We start from the raw sequence: 25905 nt of genomic DNA, 5'->3' as shown, positions 1-25905 counted from the left end.
TTGTTCCAACTCCTTGTTTTAGCACACACTGGGAAATTTAAATGAATGTCTCGGTATTATGATTAAATACGCAGTGGTAAGATTTTGTGATATGTTTAATCTCTGAATTCAGCATTTAGAAATTGTAAGGATAATTAGTGTTCAATTATATTCAGGACTGACAAAGACCACAAATAAAGCCAATTTTAAGTGAAAATTCCTGAGTCAATGAAATGGTTATACTGACTACTTCAAATTTAAATCTTATGATATTTATAGTGTGCTTAATACACTTCAGGTATTCCCTTAATTGAAATTAAATAAGTCAGAGTGATAACCCTTGCAGAAAATGCACGTGTCAAAAACGATTGAAAATGCATATAAGTTCAAATCAGTTCAAATGTATATAGTTCAAATGCAGGAGATTTAAGCTGTAGTAGCTTTGTTGTTGTTATTTTAACATTATTACTAGGGCAGCAGATTATAATTTCTGGGTGGAAAAAAAAATAACAATTTCAAGTTTCCAGTGATTTTCTGGTAGCTCTGCTTACATGTTCGAGAAAATAAATTCAGAATTTCATATCAAGTAGCTCATCCAGTTCTAGATATTACACAATTCATATATTTAAATACAAGAAAGTAATCATTCTTCTACCTTATATTACAGTCATTCAATAAGATATGATACTTGAACAGCTATTGGAGTCGTGAAATCCCCATAAAGAAAACACTGTCGATATACAAGTAGCTGGTAAAAAGCTTCTGAGTGTGAATGTGCTCTGAATTAATTTTTTATTTCTACTATTGGCCTTTGAATCTGTGCAAGGAAGGGGCATACACTGTTTAACACAGATGGACTTTTCTCTGAGAAGTAAAAGTGGCACCTTGGGTCATACGTCTTCCAAACTCACAAGTGGAATGATGATCTCCCCAAACTAAGGCAAAAGATTTTAGTCAAAGAGCAGAGGAGATAAAATAGTTGTTGTGCTACATGACAACACTGCACCTTCTTGAAGAAAACAAAGTTTTTTTTCAGGTGCTTTTCATGTTCAAGAACCTGAACTTTTTTTGTTCAGATTTTTCCCTCCATGTTTTGTATGGACAGAAATAATGAGAACTGACGTCTTCAGAAAGGGAAGGGAGAAGAAATTAAACATTACAGCCTGAAGACAGTTACTTTTCATTGCGGTGAGTGGCTATTGTGAAATTGTATATTGCATATGTTGAGAAACTAGTGGTTCATAATCCTCACTGGTCAGTGTGCAGGATCCTTAGCAGTCCAGTAAGCTGCTTAATAAAGTCACAGATGCTTATAAAGATGATACATTGCTTTTATAATCACTGGTACAGGGTTTCATTGGGTAAGTGGTACCAAATTAACATCCAGTTTTGAAAAGTACAACAGGTTTCTATAACATAGACTATTATAATGTATTACCTGTTTGAGTATACTCTCAGTAAGAACACAAATAAGATTGTATTTTATTTAACAAAGACTGGAATTTCATATCATTTCAAAAATTATTATGATTTTATCTTTCCATAATTTACTCCTGTGTTTATTCCATAAATTATCTACTAATTTTATATGATATTATTATAGGTGCTTTCAGAGTCGACAAGAACTTTACTGAAAATTTATACATCTGTCAAAACGAACAGTTCCCTTTCACAAAAAATTTTCTAAACAAAGCTAGAGCTTATTTTAGCCTTTCAGAATCCCTTGCTGACTTTGAGTAATTAAGAGTAATTAAGTGCACATCAAATACAGTGGCACATAGTAATCGAACTGAGAAAAAAAATAAATGCTGAAATACTTCTGATCCATGCAGGGGAAGAACACTAAGCAAACTGATGCTGTTATCAGATCAGTACAGTTCTCAGTCAGGAACATGTTGTGCCCTAAAACAATGTTTCAAGGAAAGGGACAATACAGTACATGTGAATTGGAATTTCCTCTACTGTAACATCCCTTTCTGAAAGAGATTCTGGGAACGCTGCCAAAATTACAACTGGCACAAAATCATATTGAAACCTCAGTCAACCTATTACAGATTGGAACATCTACTTTGTGGTCAGGGTTGAACTTCAGTAATGTGCTGACAACAAACGACACTATTATCAGTTCCAGGGCTGTAGCCAAGGAAAAGAGACAGACGGGTCCTATCAGACTCTTCAGAACTGACCTCTAGACAACACCCAGCCTTGGAAAGGATAACCATTATGAACAACTCAGCCCAGTGTCTGAAGTGTACTAAGTAATGTCAATGCCCCAGTTTCACCTAGGGTAATCATGACGTCCAATAAAGCCATGTTTTAACTCTCATAGCCAGTGCCCAAGGCCCAGGAATGCATTTACATCTTTTAGCACCTAAGGTGAAAGTCTGAATAACTTGTTATCGAAGTTCCTTATAAAATAAGGAACCAAATAGACACCATCAATAGATTCCCCAATAGATATGAGTTGTATGAATACTATAGATACATCTGTAAAAACTCCTATGCTCTCAAAATTTAATGCTAGTTTATTAATACATGGTACCACGCACATGCATGGTACAGACAACAAATGCTTTCAAATTAAGTAAGTTTTCCACTTGGCAGCATTATATTACCTAAATGTAACATAGAAAAGTAAGAAACAATGTGATGTTCTACACTTACAAATAGAATTTCTCATCCCATACTGGATTCAAGTTTCCAAAAATAGTCTTTGTTCTCCGTTTGGTTTTGCCAACTTGCACAGTAACATATGGGTCACTTGAGCCAGTTTTGTCCTTAGCTTGTAAGCCCTGAGCACAAAGCACTGCAACAAAAGGAGAGATGCACTTTAGCCCTCATAGCCTTTATTGCAAATAAATAAATGAGACAGTGACAGCAGCAACAGGAAACAAAGCCCTCAGAATGAGGGCTGCTGAAACAAAAATTTCTAGGTCATTTTTCCCCGCTTCTGTTCCTCCGGAGATAAATAAGATTTTTCTAACTACTTTGTTGGACTGAATAAAATCTACAAAAATAGTTTGATAGAAGAATAATTGAATGAGTCAGTAGAAAGCACAAAAACAAGTATTTTTCTTTCCATGCATAATTCAGATACTCAAACTTTGATTTAATCAGCATGGCAACATAATACTGTTGCATAATTTGGCCTCAATATTATGATACCTCAAATCATAAAATTTCTTTTTCAAAATTCAAAATAAATTCTTTTTTTTCTGCAAATATGCAAAAGATATATAGAAAGTTTAAACCCCCAAACTTCCAAAAATCTGCATGGTTGATTATGAAACTAGTCATCAGTAATGTGATTGCCATTTCTCTTTCTCACTTGAAAGACAAATTATGATGGTTTTCAGAATATTTCCATTCTACCATAAACAGGGTGACAGTTGTATTCATTTTTCTTTAACTGTTTATGTATTTTTCAGCATTTATGCTAATTAATGTTGTATATACACATTTTGTGGCAAGCATAAATCCATATCATTTCCTGGAAAACTCGGGAGAAAGCAAAATTCTCAAAGAGCAACTCATCAAACCCAGAAAGCTGCAGCTAGAACACTTGTGGTTGCCTCCTAACATCTGCGGAGCTAGGTTTCATTATTTTGCACGTACTGTTTAAAATGTCTCAGTAGAAGCATTTAGTAAATATTTTCTGATGTCAATCATTTTGGATAATGAAGCTCCCTCAGTGTGCTCAGAAAAAACAGATACATAAAAATGGCTGAGTATTCTTAGCACATCATCTCCCTGTGGGAGATCAGCCATACCTGCTTAGCTCAGTGTTAAGAAACAACAAAACAAACACACTGTGAGTGGTGAATCACTGAACTGGTTGCCCAGAATCTGCATTCTTTCAAATCTAGTTTGGACAAAGCCCTGAGCTGTGTAAGTTCCAAGTTAGTTCTACTTTTAATAGAGGGTTTGAATATACTGGAGATTACCCTTCTAAAATTACTTCATATGTTACTCTGTGATTCCATAATTAGGCCCTGAATCTGCAAAACTAAAATAGCAGTGGGTTTTTCTTTTAAAAAGAGATGAACCAAACATTCAACAGTGTGAGTTTTGAACCAACAGTAGTAAACTGGTATTTACTCAGCAGATAGACAGACAAAGTATTTGTATATTTTCTGAGTAACTTGCTAAGATTGCCCTTCATATGCCTGAGTATTCTAATTGCTTGGTTTATGAAGAGCAATAGAGGACATTCCTGTAATTTTTAACGCTGTGAATGTTTGATCATACAAACAATGTTTCAAAAATGTCTTATAAAATCTGTTGGGAAGATTACCCCACAGACAGGTCTGAAACACCAGCTACAGTCAGAATTGATTTAAACATACATTTTAGCAAGGTTGCTATGAAGCATTGAGAAGTTGCTTGACCCTTAGTCAAGAAATAAAAATGGATGATAAGTCCCACGATCAGCAGGGTCAGGAACTGTGCACTGCAGCATTTATAGCATGTCAGTCATTGTAACCTTTAACATTTGCAACTTACCAACACTTAGTAAAAATTTTCTCAAGCACAAGAGTTATTGGTGGGAGGCAGAAGAAACTGAATAAAAGCTTTTACTTACCTTATAATCTAGACCAGTGTACTAACTAGAGCAGAGGAATATAAAATAGTTTTGCTAATAGCTGCAACTTAAAACTCTTCCAGGTTTGGATGATACAAGTTCAGACATTCATAGATGTACCAAGTATGCCATTTATCATGCAGATCCCATTCTAATTATAATAAACGTTATTCCTGAACAAAGAAAAACGGGAAGGAGAGAACTCTGACAGCAAACGATTCAGAAGAATATTTACCTGTGATAGTTATTTTTGCTGACCATTTGGATGTCCCATCCAAAACACTTTGCTTTGCTGCTTTTGTATACTGTACAAAATCTTCTTTGGAAATATCAAACATTTCCTGGATCACTTCAAACACCTCTGGTCTATTTTTCTCTCTGATCTTCATTCTTTCCTTCATAGCACTAATAATGTTCTGCGTCTTATCTTCTGCACCATGTTTGGAACTTTTCTCAGCAGCTCCTAAAAGGAGAAAAAAGGTCAACACATTTCTTAAAATACTGCTCTCTTAGTTCTTTCTCCCATTTAGAGTCTTTAGCCAACTTTTCTTTTGGTACTGCAGCATCCAAAGCAGGTATATGTTTCATATGGGGAATACCAAGCTACTTATAATTATTCTTTGAAATATCTAAAAATTAGCAATTGCCTAAGTTTAACATGAGAAGTTAATATACACCCTCATTCAGTTACACGTTATATGCAGAAATATTTGTAGAATCAGTACTATTCAGTACTGATCAGTACAGTCAAAACATCAGAATATCTAATGGTTCTTATATGGTTAGGCATGCTGATTCTTACAGAAGCATGTACAGAAGTGTTCAGTATCTGGGTCTATTTGCTCTGATCTTGCCTTTGTTATTAGCTGAAATGCCATAATGTGTTTAAAATTTCTTCTTCAAATTGCGTGTACTTTTTTCTCTAAGTCAGCACAGTGCAGTATTTTCATCCCTTTCTCCTTCTAGAACAGGATGATACAGGAAACATACTTGTTCTATTATGACAAAAATATTAATAGCAAAAATAATATTTTAAACTGCTAATGTTTCTATTTCATTTTTCAGAGAATTTAAGTTTGACAGTAAAAAGATTACTCTGGACTCCTACTATGCTCTCCAGCAGTGGAAATCTAATGAACAAATGAAGGAAAAAAAAAAAAAAAAAAACAAAAAAAAAACCCACAAAAAAAAAAAACCCACAAAAAACCAGCCATAGCTGCTTATTTGCCCACTTCCAAATACATCTCATTTGCTGACACTCATAGAAAGTTTTTCATTCCTTCCTTGTACAGCGTTCATATATATGCTTATATGTAGATACTGTAATTATCACATAAATCCTTTTAACTAAGGCATTCAGAATCCATTGAACTTAAACATTTAGATTAGCTTGAGACTACCCTAACTGCCAAAACAGGTCAGTAGTCGTGACTTGACATCCTCACTCCAGAGCAGAGTGCAATACATTGTTTCCCTTTTTTTAAACACCATGAGCGAGCAAAGGAGTTTCACCAAGCTCTATGCTAATGGAAGAAATCTTCAAGCTAAAATCAATATATTTGCAACAATATGCATTGCGTTGCTGCAAAGGCGTGTGTCAAGTACAGAGAAACTACAATGATGGAACTGTCAGTTTTAAGACAGAACAACACTTGCTCGTTATGTGTTGATACCTGGTAATTATTCACGTCTTGTCTGGAGTATAACATAACGGCACATGTTGCTTTCACAACACTAACAAATGTCAAAAACATGGGAACAAAACTTAATGGCAAGCACTAAATTTTGATATTAAAACTTAGTCAACACAATACCTGAGCTTGTGTGCTATCAAAATTCATGGTTCTTTGGAAAACACTTACTGAGTGACCACCCAGCCAAAGAATATACTACAAGTATGGAACAGAGATTCCATTTCTCAGTAACATTTTTGTTATTGGTAATTTCAGTGAATATATGAGGAGATAGAAGATAAAGTATGTTATCCAAATGAGAATAACTTTTAGACTATATTAATCTATGGTGGTATGTCAGGTTTAGTCTATAAAATAATTCCAGAAATGAAAAAAAAATAGTCAAGCAATTTGCTGGTTTTGAAGTCCCAGACCAACCACTTCAGATTTTAGTGCTATATATAACAGTATTTCAGTGTTGTGCGAGGAGACCCTGTTGTTATGGGTTTGATCCATTATTCTTCCCAGGAGATTTCTGGAGAGATTTCTCCTTTGAAATTATAACCCATATCAGAGTCACTTTAAAGCCAAAAGAAAGTTCTCCTTGTAAAGTGTCATTTGTCTGTCAGATTAAGTGTTCCCAATCAATGTCTCTGCAATACATATTGTATTGGAGTAACTTGTGTGCTCTTGAAAAAAAGTGTCAATACTTATTTTGCAGGTGAGTATGAGGAAAGGAACTCAGACATTTGGCCAGAATAGTATTACAAACAGCTGAAGCATAAGCTGAAACCCCTACCATACTAAGCTGGCTATTCCAATTCTTGATAGAAATCTAAGGTCAGATACAAGAATAAATAATACTTAATAATTAATGTCATATTGTCATTTGACCAAAGTAGTACTGAATTCTAGCTCATGGTTTTAGATGCTGTTCCAGAATATGTGGCAGTGAGCATCATAATCATCATCACTATAACTATTAGCATCAAGCATTTTTCAAGAAGTTTGTAAAAACATTATCTAGTTAGCATTCTAAACACAGCTCATGAAAGGTGCAAAGGATTATGGCTCCTTTTGAACGGATAGTCAAATTATGACAAAGATATGTTAAACACCTTGCTCTTCAATTACAATTCAGATATTTCAATGCTTTACTCAATTTAGAGGATCTCAGTTCATTTCCTACAATACCAACAATTTTTTTTTATGGCCTTTTTTGAGATTCTCACAGCTTGCAATGAGTACCGAATCAATTATCAATACATCTACAGTTGGAAAAGACTATCTTTCAGCATAAGATCTCAGCAAAATCTTAAATAACTGCAATCTTATAATTTGCTCTCTTTATTGTTTTCATTGTGTCTGAAGCATCACTTCTCTCTCTTTTTTTTAAATGTCCTCTGATGTGCAAAAAGAGATATATATATATATAGTAAAGGAGAATGGCATAAATTCATAAGATTGAAAAAATGTAGGATGAGATTCCAGATACTTATGATATCAAATAGCCAAAAGGCTGTCAAAGTATTTTCCATAGCCAGTAAGTCTCAAGACATCCTGGAAATCTGTTGGTCTAATTCACTTAAATTCAAAAAAAATAAAAATAAACTGATGTTTAAGTGATAGAATAGAATAGTTTAGTTGGAAGTGACCTTTAAAGATCATGAAGTCCAACTACCTGACCACTTCAGGGCTAATCAAAAAGTTAAATCATATTACTGGAGACATTATCCAAATGCCTCTTGAACACTGACAAGCATGGAACTTCAAACATGTCACTAGGAAACCTGTTCCACAGTTTTGCCAGTCTCACAATAGATAAATGCTTCCTTATATCCAGTCAACCTCCACTGCTGCAGCTTTGTGACATTCCCATGTGTACTGTTATGGGTTTCCAGGGAAAAGAGACCAGCACCTCCCTCTCTGCTTCCCTTTCTCAGGACTAAACAAATGCAGTACTTTTTTCCAGACTAAACAAATGAAGTATCCTCAGACTCTTATAAGCCACGAGGAGATTCAGGACACTGAAAAATTAGGAATTAATACAAAAAGAATTTAATACTACCATGAAATTAAATACCAGATGGAGAACTATCTAGTAATTTTATGTTAAGAGACGATCACTGGGCTGATACGGAAACTGTGACAAGTCGTTCCTGAAAGATGAAGGAAATCAACATTTTCTATCTTCTCTTCCAGTCCTTTAAAAACAATGGATATAACATCATGAACCATGGACACGTCCTGAATGGCAACTGTGTATTCTCACAGAAAATCTTCTGATTTTAGAGACATTGTAGATAAAATCGGAATATGCTTCAAAATGCAAGTTTTAAGTTATAGTCAAAATAAATAAATAAATCGACATATCTTTCAATTTCTACCAAGACATTTACTGCAACAGCTTTTATATCTTATGTTGCTGACAGCTAGCAATGTCTTTATTTGTGCACTATTGATCAGACTAATTAAGGCAATATAACTTGCATTGCACAATAAGGTAACAAGCCCCTTCCACCTTAGGGACTAATACAAAAACAGCAAGATTAGAATCAATTCTGATTTAATATTGCAGCTACTGTTAGAAAGGTGCATCTTGTTGAATAAGAGAACTCTAATGAACATAGCACTGATTTTTTTAAACCTAATTTAAAACAAGGTATTGATCTTACAGAGCTTATGATGGTAATTTGTTTCTATGTTGTTATTATCAGTAGCTACACATTAAAAAAAAAACACCAAACAACACAACAACAACAAGAAAAAAAATCAATTAACCAGACAAAAAAGCCCCCAAACAAAAAAACTCCACAAGTTTGGGGGCCAATATGTCCTGGTGATTATGGAATGTCCAAAATGATGATGATGTTAAAAGCATCCACAATGACAGGATGCTCAAAAACTATTGTGTGCTGATGTGAAGACCAGGATCCTTCAGGTGTGTCAATTTTTTTTGGTCTGCAGTTTGTCTTCTACAGGTTTACTCTTTTAAAACTAAATTGTTCACTGTTTCCAGACTTATTATCACAAAAACCTAGCAGTTCTTTTTTAAAATTTTTGTAGGTTCTCATCCAACATATTTGTGAAGATTGTAAAAAGGCAATATGGCTCTCTGAAGTATTACTTCCATTTTTGTGCTGAGTGCTGGCAATAGTCAGTGAGTCAGTAAAAAACTGGGGTGAGGTTTGCTTCAAAGAAGTGAAATGTACAAAAAAAAAAAAAAAAAGTTAATATTACACAGTGTTTTTGGCTAAGCTTTAAGTAGTACAGGAATGGATGCATCTCATTCCAACTTCAGGTTTGTTGCACCTAGAAAAGCAGTTCAGCTGTTATCAGTTTGTAAGCAGTGGGAAAGGTGGAGCAGGAAGAATTGTGATCAGCATGTAAATACTAACTCAAGGTGTTGTGCCATATCCAAGTAAAGGATTACCAGTTTTGAGTGATACTAAGATCTTAGCCCCTCCACAGATGAGTTTCAACATGAATACTCAGAATCAGCTCCTGTATCCTTGAAAAACACAAAGTAAAATATGACCAAATTGGAGGTCACGTGAACACAAATACAAAAGGTATCACACTGTAATGTATTGACTTGCTTATAGTTTCCCAATCTTAGAGACTGGAGAAAAAGATTTTAAAAAGGGGGCTATTTTATCTGAATTCTAGTCCCAGAGGAGTTCCTGTATTACTGCTTGGTAAGAAGAAGATCTAATTTACTCATACTTTTGTGCTTTTATTACTGAAAGCACATTACTATGACTACAATGAATATCACACTACTGTTTCCTTTATCTTTGCCCTGACATTTCTTATACCTTGAGTCGAAACAAGGAGTTACCTCATACAATAAATTCCTCTGGATGTTGCCATTTGCAATGCAAAGTAGATAATATACTGATGCTACAGAATTTTGTTACTGACCAGCAACATTCAATACATTCCAAGGACAAAAATAACATTCACAGTTTCTGGCTAGATCCTAAGCCATTGAAAATCAACACGCCTTCACTAGTATCTGATGATTTGGCCCTTCACTTCAAGAAATATCTGATCGTACAGATAAAATAACAGTGTCAAGTACTGCAAAGTGTTAGCTGTCCACAAAATACTCACTCTGCAAACAGTCAGCATTTAGGAGGTCTTGGCACTTTTCATGACATTTAACACCACATTCTGTGCATCTCATTCCTTGCCTGGCTATGCCCCAAAGTAGACCTTCACATTCGTAACAATATGTAGGAGTTGTTGCTGTCCAAACTTCAAAGTTATGAGGTGTAGTTGATGAAATTGGGTAGATCAAGGCCTGCAATGTCTTCTTGAAAACATGTATTTTCTGTTGAGTGAGAAAAATATATCAGGACTTGAGCTGAAGTACTGCTTCATGCAAGTGAACTGAAGTTAAACTGCATCTTATTAAGTATATGTTATTACATTTACAATGTCATAGACATTGAAGTATGAACTTATCTCAGAAATAATAATTTTCTCATTTTATTCTTCCATTATTGTTACTGACACTTTTTACCTAATAAACTAGAATGGTTCATATTCTTAAAGATATACACCCATTTTTTGGACTTCTTCTTTGGCTTAGCAGCCATGTTCAGTTCTAGCAGGAGAACAGTCAGTTATTTGCTGATTAGAATTACAAACAATCTAAATCAGCTCCACAGTGCTTAATGAGCTAAAAACTAGAAAAAAAAAGAAAAAGAAAAAAATAGTCACTGAGGAACAGTGGTCTGATTTACTTGCTCAAGGTTTTCCAGCCACACAGATCCACCACTTTTTTTTTCCTTTCAAATCCAATTGATTTGTTGAAGATGAGAAAAACTCAGCGGTATATAAGTAGAAAATGGACTCCATACACAAATATGACTGGTTCTTTTTTTCATTAAATGTACAGGTGCCTGCTACAAATGTTTTAGAAGCTCTAGACCTGTTAATTGTCTCTCTTAGTAAAAGATATTTCAGCCCAAGATATTTCAGAAAATCTGTTCTGCCATCACTTCATCTTCTGCAGATACAACCCAAGGCAGCCATATGCTGGCTGCATGGCTGTAGCAAACTAGGGAAAAGCACTTTGGAATGGGTATTATTTGTCAATGTGCTTTATCTCTACTTTTACAGTTCTGATAATAAGTATAAAAAAGGCAAGGTTAGATCAGAATACCAATACAGGGGAATTAACTGAATTCAAAAGCTTGAGTTTAAGAAACAACAAATAGCTTTACCGTGGAGCTAGAGAAACAGAAAAAGAATTTAAACAAGAGCCAATGAAGTGCAACAATTATTCTGTGAACTGTGTATTTCTTCCGTAAGAAGTGTTGTAGTTGCAGTTGTTTTCAATTGATTATACTCTGTTAAGTGCTCATTAACACTCATAATTTTAACATTTTCTCAGCAGTGGGAAGTGCATTTCAAGTACAAGGTATTACTCTCTCTAATAGTATGTTGACATGTTCTTGCACTTAATTCTTCTATTTATATGGCTACATCTCACCTCAAATGTGGGACAACGTGCTAAAAATAACTTATAAAAATATATCTGCATAATATTGCACATTCATAGCCATGAAACAATGAATTTACTGCCTTGGAATCATAAATCAGAACTTCATAGGTTCAAGCACTACAAGTAATAAAAGCAAATGTTGTTAAGTAGCTTAGGCTACAAGAGCTCTGATTGACATTGCTAGTTACATACTAATAACAGCTTCTATCCTGTGATGTCAGACATTTCATTGATCCTAGCACCTGAGAACACTGTAAAACTAGGAAGACATGAACATACAGCAGGAATGACCAAAAGCTGCATTTTAACTTTAGCCTTCCCTAAAACATCAGCCATCTAATAACTCCTCAAAAAGCAAGCAAAGTCCACTTTGGTTCAGTTTGGAATACTCTAGCAAGGACTGAGGTAGCCACAAACCATCAAACTTCTTTGTACGTGTATCCATCCCCATTTCCCATGGAGGCTGTGGAGACCAAAAACAAAACTTCAAAAATGACCCAAAGTTAATTTATGCCACTTGCTGAGGAATTGCGTTTCTTGCGAATCAGAAGCCATCACATCTTTGAAGATTCATGTGTAGATCAATCTTACCCATCTGAACTCTGGTAATATCAGAATAAATCTTATGCTTTCACCCTGTTAACTTCACTGATTTTTTCATAAAATATAAGTCATTTTGGAATTTTGCCAGCAACTTTCATCTGCTTCTGAAAGGGCAGCAGGTAATGAAATAGCACAGCTCAACAGCTGAACCAGCCTTGAAACAAACATCTGAAGGTAAATGATGTTTTCAGCTGAAAGACACAGTCTTTAGATGAGTTTTGCTGCTGAACATGATCTTTCCCTTTCTAATTATTGTTAATAAAACAAAGTATGGTTGTAAAGGAAAATTCTATTTATATTTTTGTTCAGAGGCTTTCTTTCCTAATACTCTGTCCTATTTTAAAGTATGTACCATGTGCATTCACTGAACTCTAAGCATGGTAACAGCACATTGAGGAGGATTCTCTATGTATCTGCTTATCTTTCCAAGTGATGTTTATTTTTGTTGTATTTTACTTCAGATGATTTATCAATGTCACCCAACATATTATTTTCACAAACTTATTGCTCCATCTCTTTGCTCCTCTTTGCTCAGCAAAGTAATTAAATGGATGCTGAACAGCAAACATGTGCTTCAGTTTCACTGAAGTTAATACTTCGACAGTGTTTAAAAGGCCTTTGGATCAGTGCTTGAAAACACAAACTCAATGTGTCAAGACTGACACACTCACTAATATGTTACATTAGAAGGATAGTGGTGTAGGGCAGCAAAGCTCAGCATTTACCCTCACCTATTAATGTTTTAAGTAAGTGACATTGGATCTTTTCAAAATAAAATATAAAAAAAATATTAGTTCCAGTAATTCCTATACTGAAGGCATTTTGATAATGATTTTCACCAGCCAAACAACCTGTTTTCATTAGTGACACTAACGTTCCCTCTGGAAAAAGTCAAAAAGTAAAAAAACAAAAAACAAAACAAAACAAAACAGAAAAGCCATAATTAGAAGTATACTTTGCCTGAAGAGAGCCTTCCTCCTTAAAGTTCAGCAGTGGATGCTGCTTCATCTGGTTTCATGGACATTATCTGAAGAGTTGTTTTATCTCTGAAAGTATCTTTTGTTTCTGTATCTTGCTCTACTTTGTTTTGATTGGGCCTTAGGGCACTGAGTTCTGCTGCCTATTTGCAGACTAAGCAGAAAAATATTAATTTTCACCTGCTTTCAATGTTGAAGCCAGTTTTATCTGTATCATTATATCTACTGTAGAACGAGCATTTCAGTATGTTTAGAGAGGGATAGCACAAGACTGATTTTTCTTATTCACCTCTTCTGTGAGGTAACCTTTTATATTTTTCTTCTTAAACATTTCTGTTTCTAAATTATATTTGTAATCTGTTTCTCCACTAATGCTTTAAAGACTTCTTAAGAAATTTCTATTTCTGAAACAATTTTTCACGTGGACTGGCTCAGACTGAAATTAAAAGAGAGTAATAACATAAAGACAAATTCAGCATATTCTCCCTTTCAGTTTCTCCTATCATAGATCATCGTACGTTAGCTTTTTCCTGATTGACAGTAAGCAGAGGAGAAATCTTTGCACTGAGCTGTCCCCTGAGATTTTCTGTTGTTTTTTCTTTTTTTTCTTTTTTCTTTTTTTTCTCCTGAATAGTACATCTTAATTCAGAATCTACAAGTGTATCTTGCTAGCAATTTATACTGGCTCCATTAATTTACACTTTCAGTCCCCTAGCATCTAAATATGACAGCTTTTGCATGAGGGCTGACACGTATGTGAGTAGTTGAACCTGAACTTACTGCAAAAAAATTGTAATATTCATGAATGATATCTGCTTGCTTTGTAGATATTATTTAGTAAAACATATGAAATATCCCAGGGTCTTCCCACTGAACTCAGGTATTTCTGTGTCAGCTACAACAGGGCTGGAAAAACTTTTCTTTTCCTCTGATTCCTAGACAGAAGTCTGTTTTCTACAATTTTCCCTCTGCTTCACACTGTTTCTTAAGATCCCACAGCAGTTTGTTCCATCAACCTTTCTTGCTATTTTGAGATTACAGAACAAAATGAATAATGTTTCCACTGAAAAATCATCTCAAACAACAGTTGCTTCCTCTCTCAACAATCCACCCCTGAGCATCAGCAAACTGTTCCTTTACGATTACCATATAAGCATAAAAGTTTCACAACAAATCAGGGAGGACTGATGAATGTGCTTGCACTCGCACTGTGTGTTTCAGTCTGCTTTTGCATTCTGCTATGGACATTAACAACAATAAGAGAAAAATTATTTTTTTTAATTATTTTTTTCAGTGTAGCGTATGTTCTAGAAGATTCTATTTGCATAAGGATTTTGAGGAACACAAAAGAAGCCTTTGTTCCTTCAAATTAGTAGCTTCCCTTCTTAAGCATGATGAGCTCAGCCATATAAATTTGCAAGCATCACAATCAAAAAATTCCCTAAATATCATCTGCCTTGTTTTTGTTCAAAATAATTCTCTTCTGCAAAATCTAAGTGAAGTAAAAATTGGATAACAACACTTAGGTTTTACTACCTATGAGAACGTGATTTTTTCAAAAGGTAATCCAGGTAAGCTCCTGTATGAAGTAAAATCTTTGACTAGGATCACATTTTTTATTGATAAGAATTACATGAACAAAATTCAAAGATGTCTGTCATCCATAAGGACTTAAAGAAGGCTGCACAGAAACACTGCAGAGTCATCGCACTCTTACTGATGGTGTGATCTCTTTAGATGTTAATAGCAGGCAGGTAAAAAGGATGGTGAAACTGGACACCCTAAAATTAAGAATTTCACCAAACTATTTTGTGAAACAAAGGTTTTTTGTACAGTCATTTCTGACTGTCATGGATGCACATCAGCAGAAGCAAACCTTGGAAGTAATTCAGCCATCACTGTGGGGCAGATTGCAGTATAGGGTTTACAATAACATTCAAAAACAAGTCTGGGTCAAAGAGTTGAATCTGTACAAACAATAGACTGTTTTCCCAGACTTCTTAGCAGAAGGTGACATAGAAATCCCCATATTTCATTCTCAATGTAAGGTTTTTATTTCAGAAGTTTTTCTACACTGTTCCCCCCCCCCCATTTTTCAATACTTTCATGCTTTCTGCTAACTCTGGCAACAAAAAAGTAACGTGTTATTTAAGGACGACTTTATTTTTCTGTTTTACACCTACAAAATTCTATGTTAAGAGAAACAGTGAATAACTTTTACAGGTATATTTTCACTGTATCATTCAGAATTCATAGGTCTTCTCTTAGCCTTCTCCTCTCCATGTAGAACAGACCTCATTTGTTTGTTCTTTTCTTGCATGTGATTACATCTGCATTTTTTATGTCTTGATTATACTTTTTGTGATTCTTAGCATTGTGTTTTGAGCTATGCAATGGGCTCTGCAGCAGCATAATGAATCCTAGAATATTCCTGTTCATTTCTATCAATTCTTAACATTCTGTTTGTCTTTTTGACTTGCCTTTGGTACTAAATTATCTTTTCAGACACGTATCTCTAACCACAACAAGAAATATATATTTTTTATGGTGCTGATAATAGTAATAGACAAACTGCATGATTGAACAGCTAATTACATTTCTTTCCTCATGTGTTACTTTTCAACCAGAGACACCAAATTCTATAGCCTCACCATTTAATGTTCTGAATTTTCCATGCAATTCTTTGCATTTGGCTTCAGTTTTGAGGATCAGAATTTCTAAATGCAAAGGATTCTGAACAGCAGTTAGAGAGGGAAATGCAAATATCACAGCACATGGGGGCATTTGCAGAAGACAAATTGACAAATGACAATTTCTGTCACAGTGGATCAGATAGTAAATAGAATAGAAAAATTCAGTTGTAGAGAACCTTCAAAGTCCTTCTAGTCCAACTTCCCAACTTCTTTAGGGATATCTAAACATTAAAGCATGTTATCAAGTGTATTATTCAAATGACTTTTGAACACAGGCGTGGTTGAACACAGCCACCTCTTTCAAAATCCTGCTCCAGTGTTCGACTACCTTCAAAGCAAGCAAATTTTTCCTAATGGTCAATCTGAAACTCTGTTGGTGCAGCTTTGTGCCATTAAGGTCCCCAGAAGTCCATGCACAATTAAGAAAATGCACATGCATGCAGTTTTACCCTGTTTAAGAATGAAATAATTTCTAAGAAGCTCTGAACAAAAACACCTCCATTATTTCAATGAATTAAAACCTGCCACTGAAAGCACTTACCATTTCCTCATTGTTTATTGATGTCCGGATGAGCATGGCCATAGAAATACCAGATTTTCGAGCTGCAAGCGTCTGTATAAAGCAAATGAAAAACAGTTAAAAATTATACTACAACATAAACTTTGGAATCTAATGAAAAGCAAGCATATTAGATTATGCTAAACTAATCATACTTAAGCATAACTGCAGGAGTTACAGACACTTTTAGCTAATGTTTGTCGTGCACAACTTCTGAGTTTTCAGTACACAGTGGAAGCGTGCTTCACATCATCACTGTTTCTTTCAGCAGTGCCTAGCTGAGCTGCCAGTTCTAATATAAAACCTGTTAACCTGTTATACAGGGTTTCTGACTCTGTTTCTTTTTTTTTTAAAGGGTTTTTTTTTTTTTTTTTTTTCCCCTAAATCACAGGCTGTCACTTTTTCTGCTTTACCAGTCAAGTCAAGTAAAAAGATAGGCATCCTGCCCTAATTTGGAAACTGTCTGTGCTTGCAGCAACATGGGAGATCATTTTGCAAGTGTTACATTTCAGGTTGTCACTCCAGATAATATCTTGTAATTCAGTCAGCACTTTTTTTAAACAGCATAGATATGTATAAATTTCTATCTGCCTTAAATAAAAAAGTCTTAATGAAACCTAAAACTTTTTTCCTCATAGGCACATTCATTCATTCAGTGCTATGAGTAGGTATCGGAAGAAATACTCTGGTTATTTCTTCATAGGTTTAGTTAAGTTTAGCAGAAACTTAACTGAAGTTAAGTTAGTTAACTTTAACTAACTTTAACTAACAAACTTAGGAGGAAAAAGGCTCGGACTCTATTCCCTTGATCACAAGAAAAGTATATTAATATCTGCCAGTTCATTTCTGGTACAAAGATTATAACCTTGTTGTCCTATTATGGTTAATATGGCGTAGAACGCCTTTTTTTCTGCTAAACTGTTAATGGATTAACTAAACCTATGATATTAAATTATTATCACTTTAGCCAGATCATTCTTAAGGACTAAAGAATTCTGCTTGTATGTCCATCTCTAGATTTTATTTCTGCAAATATGGCAAATCTTATCAGTTTGGGCCAGCAAGATCAAAAAAATTACAGGAGAGAAAACTCTCACTTTGCTTTTTCAGACTTTCTGTGACAATACCAAACTCTACAGTACCTAGATATCAAAGCGATGAACGGCAAGCAAAACAGGATCATCAAGAGGAAAAGACAATTTTCATAATGATTAGAAGTTAGGGTTAAAAATAATGACTAATATTAAAGATAACTATCTCCCCAACCCTCTTGAAGCATATGTTTCTTCTCAAAGTCTTGGAAAGTAGCCATTGATATTTACTTCCCTGAAGTATATTGCTTCTATGGTTTTTATCTCTAATATTCATATCTGTACACTCAGAAAGTGATTTGATCCTTTTAGTTCTAAAAACACAGTGATACCCATTCTAGGGGCTATAGGACAGTGTGGACTACATATCAGGGCAGGAATATAAGAGGCATAAGAACATTAATCTTGAATTTAGAGCAGTGAATCATACTATGTTGTGCTCTCAGCAATCTATCTGTTAATGCATGTGAGCCAGCAACACAGCAACAGTTACATGCTATTTTTCTGTAAGAAAATAATCAAATTATGGAAGTAATTTTGATGCTTTCACATGTCTGCGAGATCTCAATCTCCAAGAGCTGTGCCTGGAATCATGTAACTCACAGTTTTACTCATTAATCGAAGTGTGCCTAAAATCACAGTACAGTGTCCTGTATGTCCTATACACAAACAGATTACTAGATTGTTCTTAATGAAGTTTGCAATGCTGGGGCATAAAAGAAGATAGAGGATTTGTGAGAAAGCAGAAAAGTTAACAGCCATTATGGATTAAAAAGGGATTGTTTCTATTTATACATCTCTGTCAGAATTAAATACATCTTTAAGAGAAGGCACACAAAATGTTTCTGTTCTCAAATGCTTTAGGTGGTAATAAATCAACAGCTAAAGTACAAAACTGAAATAGCTAGGTGACTTTTCTTAAGCAGGCGGTGAAACAAGAAGAGACTATTTTCCAAAGAGGGATGGAAAGATGCTGCCAGATTCACTTGTGGGAAATAAGGCGACAGATACAGAATGTACCAAAAAGAATATATTTCACCATACCCTCCCCCAAATACAAGCAAGGATTAAAGGTTCCTGAAGCTAGTCATTTCAAGCCTCCAGGGAAGAGGGCCAAATTGCCAGAATATCAGAAGAACAGGGTCAGAAACACCATTTTCCTTTGAAAGGAGATAACACTGGGCCAGCAGTTTACAGTTGCTAACCCCATCAAATGGTTCAGATACCACGTCTCATGTCTATCATTATATGATAATTTGAGTTTAACAGAGTAAAAAATGTCTATGTAGGTACTATTTCATCATGAGAATATTGCCAGAAATATATAAAGGAAAAACCCAATGATCAAATAACCCAAAACAATAAGGTGGTTATAAAAGAGAACATAATCTATTTAATTTTTATGTTCTTACAAATCCCTGCTACAGAATTTAAAATAGCTCATGCTCCCCTTTGCGCTCATGAATTTTACGCCTCCTAAAAACTTGTAACTACACTATCTTATGTATTACCTCTAAATTTGCCTTAGCAGATTAAATAAATAAATTAATAGACTAGAAATCATTCTACCAAATTCTTTGAAAATTGTAACTATAAGCACGAGAAGATTAGACTAAAGCTACAATTAAGTGTTAAATGAAAACTGTGTGGGTGAAAAAAGAGCCACCTGTCTTGACTAAATAGAAGAAAGCTGCGTTTTGAAAAGCTAAAGTAACAGGGAGGAAGAAGAAGGCAAGCTAACATTCTTCAGCTATTCACATATGTAGGCTGTGCCATGCAAAACTCATTCCTCTGTTTTTGAAATTGATTTCAATTTTGCTGCTCATCTTTTCCTTCACGAGCTTTTTCTTCAACAGAATCTATAGATCATTTGCACCAAGAATCAACATACTTACAACAAAATATTTGATAATGCTTTACAAATACTGTTTTTCTTTTTCTTTTTTAATGTAAAGCAGAAGCTATCCACTGGAGAAGAGTGTCACAAAACTCCATTTTCAGCATTTAAAAGCTGCACTATTTCATAACTGTGTCTGTTTGAGCAAGTGGAGGAAGTTCATTTCCCTAAAGATCTAGATTCCGTTATTTGGAAAGGCAGACAGGAGCAGAAGATATTGTCTTAACAAATTGTACACTATTTTGAAAATGTAGGTAATATGCTGAGAACGTGGAAACTATGCAGAGGAACAGAAAGTGCAAAGGGAATAGGAGAAAAAGGAGGGACCTTTACAGACACAAAAGTCAATGGAAAAAAAATATTTCCATGTGCAATTAATTAGTTGTCAGACTAAATTAAGCCATAACACCTAAGAGTCTATCTCTGGTGGGAAATATATATTTTACAAGAGAGAACAAATAATCCAATGGATTGAAACAAAAGTATTACAGATTAGGGAACACTTCTAACCTCTAGCCCTTCAGTAATGTTGTTCAGTTCCAGAGGGACATGACTGGGTTTCAAACAATCTTCCTACGTTATCAGAAAGCATATTTGGATTACATAGATAAACGTGAACTTTACCTACCAATTTTAGCACATATGATGTGGAGGACAAGACATCTACATAAGACATAATTTCACTTGGATTAAATGCTTGGTCATAAAATAGGTTCTCTATTTTGCAATAAATGGCCAGCATAAAGAAGGACATGCATGAAATTCCTGAGACCTATTATATGTTAGAATATTTATCAGCATAAAAGCACTTACCATAGCCTGAAAAATCCAGACATGATAGGAAAGAAATAAGAGAACATTAATAATTTGCCTGATTTATTATAAAATATCAAATGATATCTATTCCATTCACTGTCAGAAGAGACTAGCATTCATTTCAAGCAGTATTATTTTTATATCTCTGAAATAGTCATAAGTGAACATAAAGACCATTTACAGTGTATCACATCCTAGAAAGACTCAAGAATTAATTTACTAAATTAAATGAGTTATTTTCAAATAAAACTAATGAAACCTCAAAGCTGAAAAGGAGTTTGCTTGTAATGCATGTATTTTCAAATATAAATAATATCTCAATATTTCACCCTAGATCTGAAATAAGTTTACCAAGTTATGAGAAACTTATTTTAGATTTACAGCAGCAAAAACTGAGATGTACTATGAGTTGCTGTTTTAAAATAACATACGGCTAGATAACACATTGTTAAAAGGCAATTATATGTTCATAATTATTGAATTCCAAATAAGTTGCAGTTTTACAAATCTTACTTCCAGTCAGAATTACAAGATGGAATTTCTCCAGGAATAATTATCCTTGAATGACTGGACACCAAAACAGTAAACAGTATCTGTAATTATATTAGAACAATCAAATGCAGGTTCTATTCCATTTTTACACAATGCCATTTTTTAATTCCATTTTGATGTTTTCGATTATGTTTTTCAAAGACAAGGATATTCAAGATTCTGATACCCTAGCTCAAAATGAGGAAAATTTCTGTAAATACTTCCAATAATAAAAAATAAAGCAAAGTGCTTTATTTATAAAGATATTACTTATAAATGCATTCCAATGCAGCTGTAGATTACACCTGTGTAACACAACTTGCAGTATAGTAGCCACTGTAAAAAAGATGGTTTCAATGATTACAGGCTCTGCTATGCCACAAATTTTAACTTTCAATTGATTTCAGAAAGAATTCTACTCTAAGACTGTTGCTATGCTTTCTTGTTGTCTTGCAGATTGTATGATATCTCAGAGCAGATTAACTGAGAGACTGAGAAAAAACTAAGCGATAACTTGGGAAAGGATGAAGACAAACATTCATAATTTACTTTAGCTGACTCTCCTTCATTTCTCTACCATGAGAAACTGGTTTGAGAGCTGGCTGCTGCCAGAAACTAAATATTTATTTTATGGAATTATGAATTCTGTACTTCAGAAAATCAAAAAAGGAAATGTGAATGGCACTTAAAGTTCTTCAGCTCAGAGAGATATTACTAAATTTTGTTTAGACTATATGTCAAAATAAATCCTAAAGCAACTTCCATTCCTTTCTACTTTCTGAAATGTATTTGCCTAGATCATCATTGCCTGCTAAAATAACATATCCATCTTGCACTGAAAATGTCTTTAAAATATTCATATTGAAGTCAGTGTTACGTTTTAAGAAGAATGTTTTTCCTCTTTCAGTATCATAATAAATCAATCAGTCAATAGCTCAAGCACTCAAGAACAGCCTTTTCACATAAGCTAGTTCAACATTAAAATTAGTTATTATTTCAAAACATGCACATTGCATGACTCCACAAGCATTACTTGAATATTCACTGAGATACTCAAGACTACAGTCTAACAACTACAGTATACAGTACTCAGACTACAGTATAACAAAGTAACGTTGACTTTTCCTAGTCTCAATCCATTCTCTCAAGATAGTTCTTCCCAAAGAAACAATCAATTGTAGACAGATATGCACCTCGCACAACAGTAATTAAAAGTAAGATCTAGACAAAGAGAAAAAAGAATGGACACTTTCATGTTATCAGAAGTCACTTACCACATCTCGAACAATGGGGAAAGATTTCTTTCTGCGAAGGTCTGGCATACTGTCAATTCCATATAGTCCACGGCCAGATCTGTAGGAGATGAAAATGTGAATAAAAATCTAGAGCTTAAATGCTTACATTCTTAAGCTGTGCATACAGTATCAGTGTGCATAGTTAAAATTAGATTACATCCTATAGCTGGAAACTGGTAATTCTTATGAACATTAATGTTTAGCAAGCGGTCTTTACAAAAGAGAGACCAATAATTTCCCCAACACTAACAAATAGTTGACAAAATTGTCAGCCACTTATCTTGTTGAGAACCCTATAACCGGAAGAGAATTCAGAATGTTCTTTCAGAAGAGTTCTGCTCTAAATTGTTGTTAGTATTTGTAATAGTTCATCACAAGAACTTAAGTTTTTGTTTTAAAGTAGCCTGGTGATTAGAAAATATATCTATTTGACTTTTAAGAGAACAAAGGCTGAAGTTGTACCGTTTTAGTCATATTTTGGTGTTAGAAGGTCACATTATTGGTCAACAGTGCAGTAAGGAATGGATGACTACCAGCTGCCTTCCTATCAATGGCCTTGAAGTGGATTAATATCTTCTACCTGAGCTATTGCTTCACAGTCTTTAGTATGGAACCATTTCCCCTTTCTTACATATTGTTCAAAACACAGCAATGCATTCAGCTCACACCAATAATTATCAATTAAGCTATCTTTCTGTGCAATCAACTGGTTTCACTTCAAATCCACCAGACACAGGACAACAAAAAACTGATTATTCTAGTCTTACCAATCCAAGATTCTCCTACTTGGACATAATATTTTTTCTTTACTACTATTATTATTATTTTTATTAAACTAAATTGGAAGCTGGAGAATTCTGAAGCCCAAAATGCCACCCAAGGGACAAGAGTATGAAGAGTAGAGAAAAGCATAAATACATTTTTAATGGAAGGAGAGTGCAGTTCTGGAGTAAGATTTTGGAAAGAACTGGATCTGCCTTATTCTTGGTGTCACATGACATTTTAAAATAAATTAGATCATGCCTATCTGTACTTAGGTTATGAAGAAAAAATTTCCCCAGAGATAAAAGCTTTCAATAAGATTGTGATAGAGGCTAAAGTCAGTCACGTGAATGACTTTAAAACATTAGAATAAATCCTTTTCACTTAGTCACAGCAGCAACAACAATATCCCATTTAAGTCTGATGCTGCCAGCTTTCATCAGGTCCACGCTGTTCATTCAAGTGAAATTATTCTTTCTTCTTTATTGCTGATAAACATAGGACTGGAAAGCTATAATCAAAGCACCTAAAATGAACTCTGATGAAAACAATATCTTCCAATAAAATCTGATTTTTTCTCTGAGACTGGCAATTTTATACAGATACACATCCTGGTAGTGAAACACGTAATACCTTCTGTTGTGTAACTGGTAAGTAGCCTGTCTGGGGGAAGAAGATGACAGATGATATGTATGTATGTTTATGTAAACAGATATCATTTTTCGTTGATGAGAATTTGCTCAAATATATTTTCCTTTCAGAACATATAAACAGAGAAATCAGCTACTAGACTATAATTGGAAACTGTATCTCTGTATGTTATCCTCTGTAGTATACTTGATATATCTAATTGCCTAGAAGCAGCTTTGGGTGAACTGGGAGGCTGGAACCACATCCCACATCATTTCGATTTAGCATTTTGATTCACCTTATATTTACTAAATGGTTCTCAGAAATAGAAATTCTCACTTTTTTACTTTAATATCCATAACCCATACAGAAAATAATATGAAGCAATTCTATTCTAAGTGACATTCATCCGAATATCTTGATTCAGCTGGGATACAGTAACATGTATTATAAAGATCAAACAGTCAGTTGGTAAGAGGAACTTCACTGACAGTGAAAATGAATGCAAACTCATTTCCTTGGAAACCAGCATTTGTTAGAACCAGGCATATGCTTAATATTTCATAATTTTAGTGAAGAAATAACAATTTCTGGAGTCATAGGGAGCATAGAAGATTATGGGATTTTAAAGCTATTTATTTTTACCCAAAAGAATCATTATAACTGAAATCCCAGAGAAGCAGTCTCTAATTCTAATTTTCATCTATGACCCTGGAATTGAGTAAAAGAAAAATAACCCAGACAGCATACAGGAACATGCAAGTTATTGTCTGCTAGTGCAAAGATGTGTATCACCTTGAGGGAACAAAATACCCATCTTTAAGTAAATGCTTGCTAGTCAGTAAAGATTATGCTGAAGGCAAGTGCAAGGGCAATGTTTAAAACAAAGAGAAACAGGCTATTAAAAACTATAAAAAAGAAGAGCTATAGTTAAAAATATGACATACAGTGCCTGTACAATACCAAACTTGTTTTAATTATCTTTGAAAAAATATGTCACTAAGCAGAAGACATTCAAGGGTTGCTCTGAAAGTAATATCTCTTATTTTGTTACGTTGACTCGCGACATCAGAGGCAGATGGTGGTGGTATGGCAGTAGAGGTTGAACCTTCCCACCCTTTGTTGCTGTGAGGCAAATGACAGCCGAGGGACAGTCTGACAGAACGGTGTGTAACGTGGAAGTGCAGAGGAAGCAAAGGAGTGGAAATGAATTCCTTCATGCAGAAAAAATTGGGACTCACTGACATTCATTTATACTTGCTGAATGTTTATGGAGATGAAACAGTGGATGTGAGCATGGCGAGGCAGTGTGTGGTGCATTTCATCAGTGGTGACAATGTGAAAAACAAGCCATGTTCTTGACAGCCATGCACAGCTGTCACACCAAGAAATTAAGAGCACCCCAATCAGCTCATCTGTCCAAATGAGCTAGTGGTTGTGACTGGTAAAAGAATAGTGTTTTGTAGCTAAGAATTTGCTCTATCAAACCGTGCTATTATTCTCTTTGTACCAGTTGTAGTTTCCATGGAAATAAATAGGAGGCATTACTTTCAGTGTGACCTACATAGATAATGTGTCAAACAGGTACTAAGTCTGCATGGAAGATTAGCAGAAGTCTTACCTATGTATTTGCAGAACCAATAGAGAGAATCTCTGTCGATTTTTTTTTTTAATTATTATTATTCTTTATGTATTTTATTTATTAATACCTAAAAATTGCAGTCTTTGAAGAGTTCCTCTAGTTTTCTTACATCTTACTTCTCTCCCTGCAGTGCTTTCTGGAGTAATTCTGTATATATAACCTCTTGATTCTTGCCTCTCTCCTTCATTTTGGTGTACACTTATATTCCCCTTGCAAATTCTGGTTAAACAAGTACTCACCATTTCTTCATTGTTAAAACAAAACAACAACAACAAAACCCAACAAAACAATAAGCATCTCAAAGTTGTTCTGGTTGTCTTATACTGAAAACATTATCACCGAACTCCATTCATATTATTTAGCTAGTTCTGAGACATATCGGCCTTAATAAAAAGGCCATCAAAGGTGTAAGAAGGCAATGAAAAACTCACAGACACTGAGGTTGATTTTATTCTAGGCTATAAATCACTTTTACAAAGAATTCTCATTTTGTGTACATTCTTAAGGGCTTCTGAAATGAACTGAGCTGGTAAACAGAAACTGCTGCACATATTCCCTGTCCTCTTAAATCATAGAATCATTAAGGTTGGAAAAGGCTTCTAAGATCATCTAACACAACCACCCACCTACCACCAATAATTGCCCACTACACCGTGTCCC

At 34.6% G+C, this 25905-nt stretch overlaps 1 protein-coding gene across 1 annotated transcript in view; it reads right to left on the bottom strand.

The window, feature by feature from the left end:
• The window catches only part of UNC13C (unc-13 homolog C), a gene marked incomplete at both ends in the record, with an annotated part of 119068 nt that overhangs the window by 72052 nt on the left and 21111 nt on the right, over positions 1-25905 (bottom strand). Inside the window, 5 exons of the mRNA XM_079541048.1 lie at positions 2644-2785; positions 4797-5024; positions 10351-10570; positions 16564-16635; positions 22191-22269. Coding sequence (XP_079397174.1) covers positions 2644-2785; positions 4797-5024; positions 10351-10570; positions 16564-16635; positions 22191-22269 — 741 coding nt within the window. The remainder of the gene's footprint in view (positions 1-2643; positions 2786-4796; positions 5025-10350; positions 10571-16563; positions 16636-22190; positions 22270-25905) is intronic.

Source organism: Tetrao urogallus, assembly GCF_951394365.1.
Source record: "Tetrao urogallus genome assembly, chromosome: 11".
In the NCBI taxonomy this organism is placed as follows: Eukaryota; Metazoa; Chordata; class Aves; order Galliformes; family Phasianidae; genus Tetrao; species Tetrao urogallus.
This window is presented reverse-complemented; position numbering and strand designations above follow the sequence as displayed.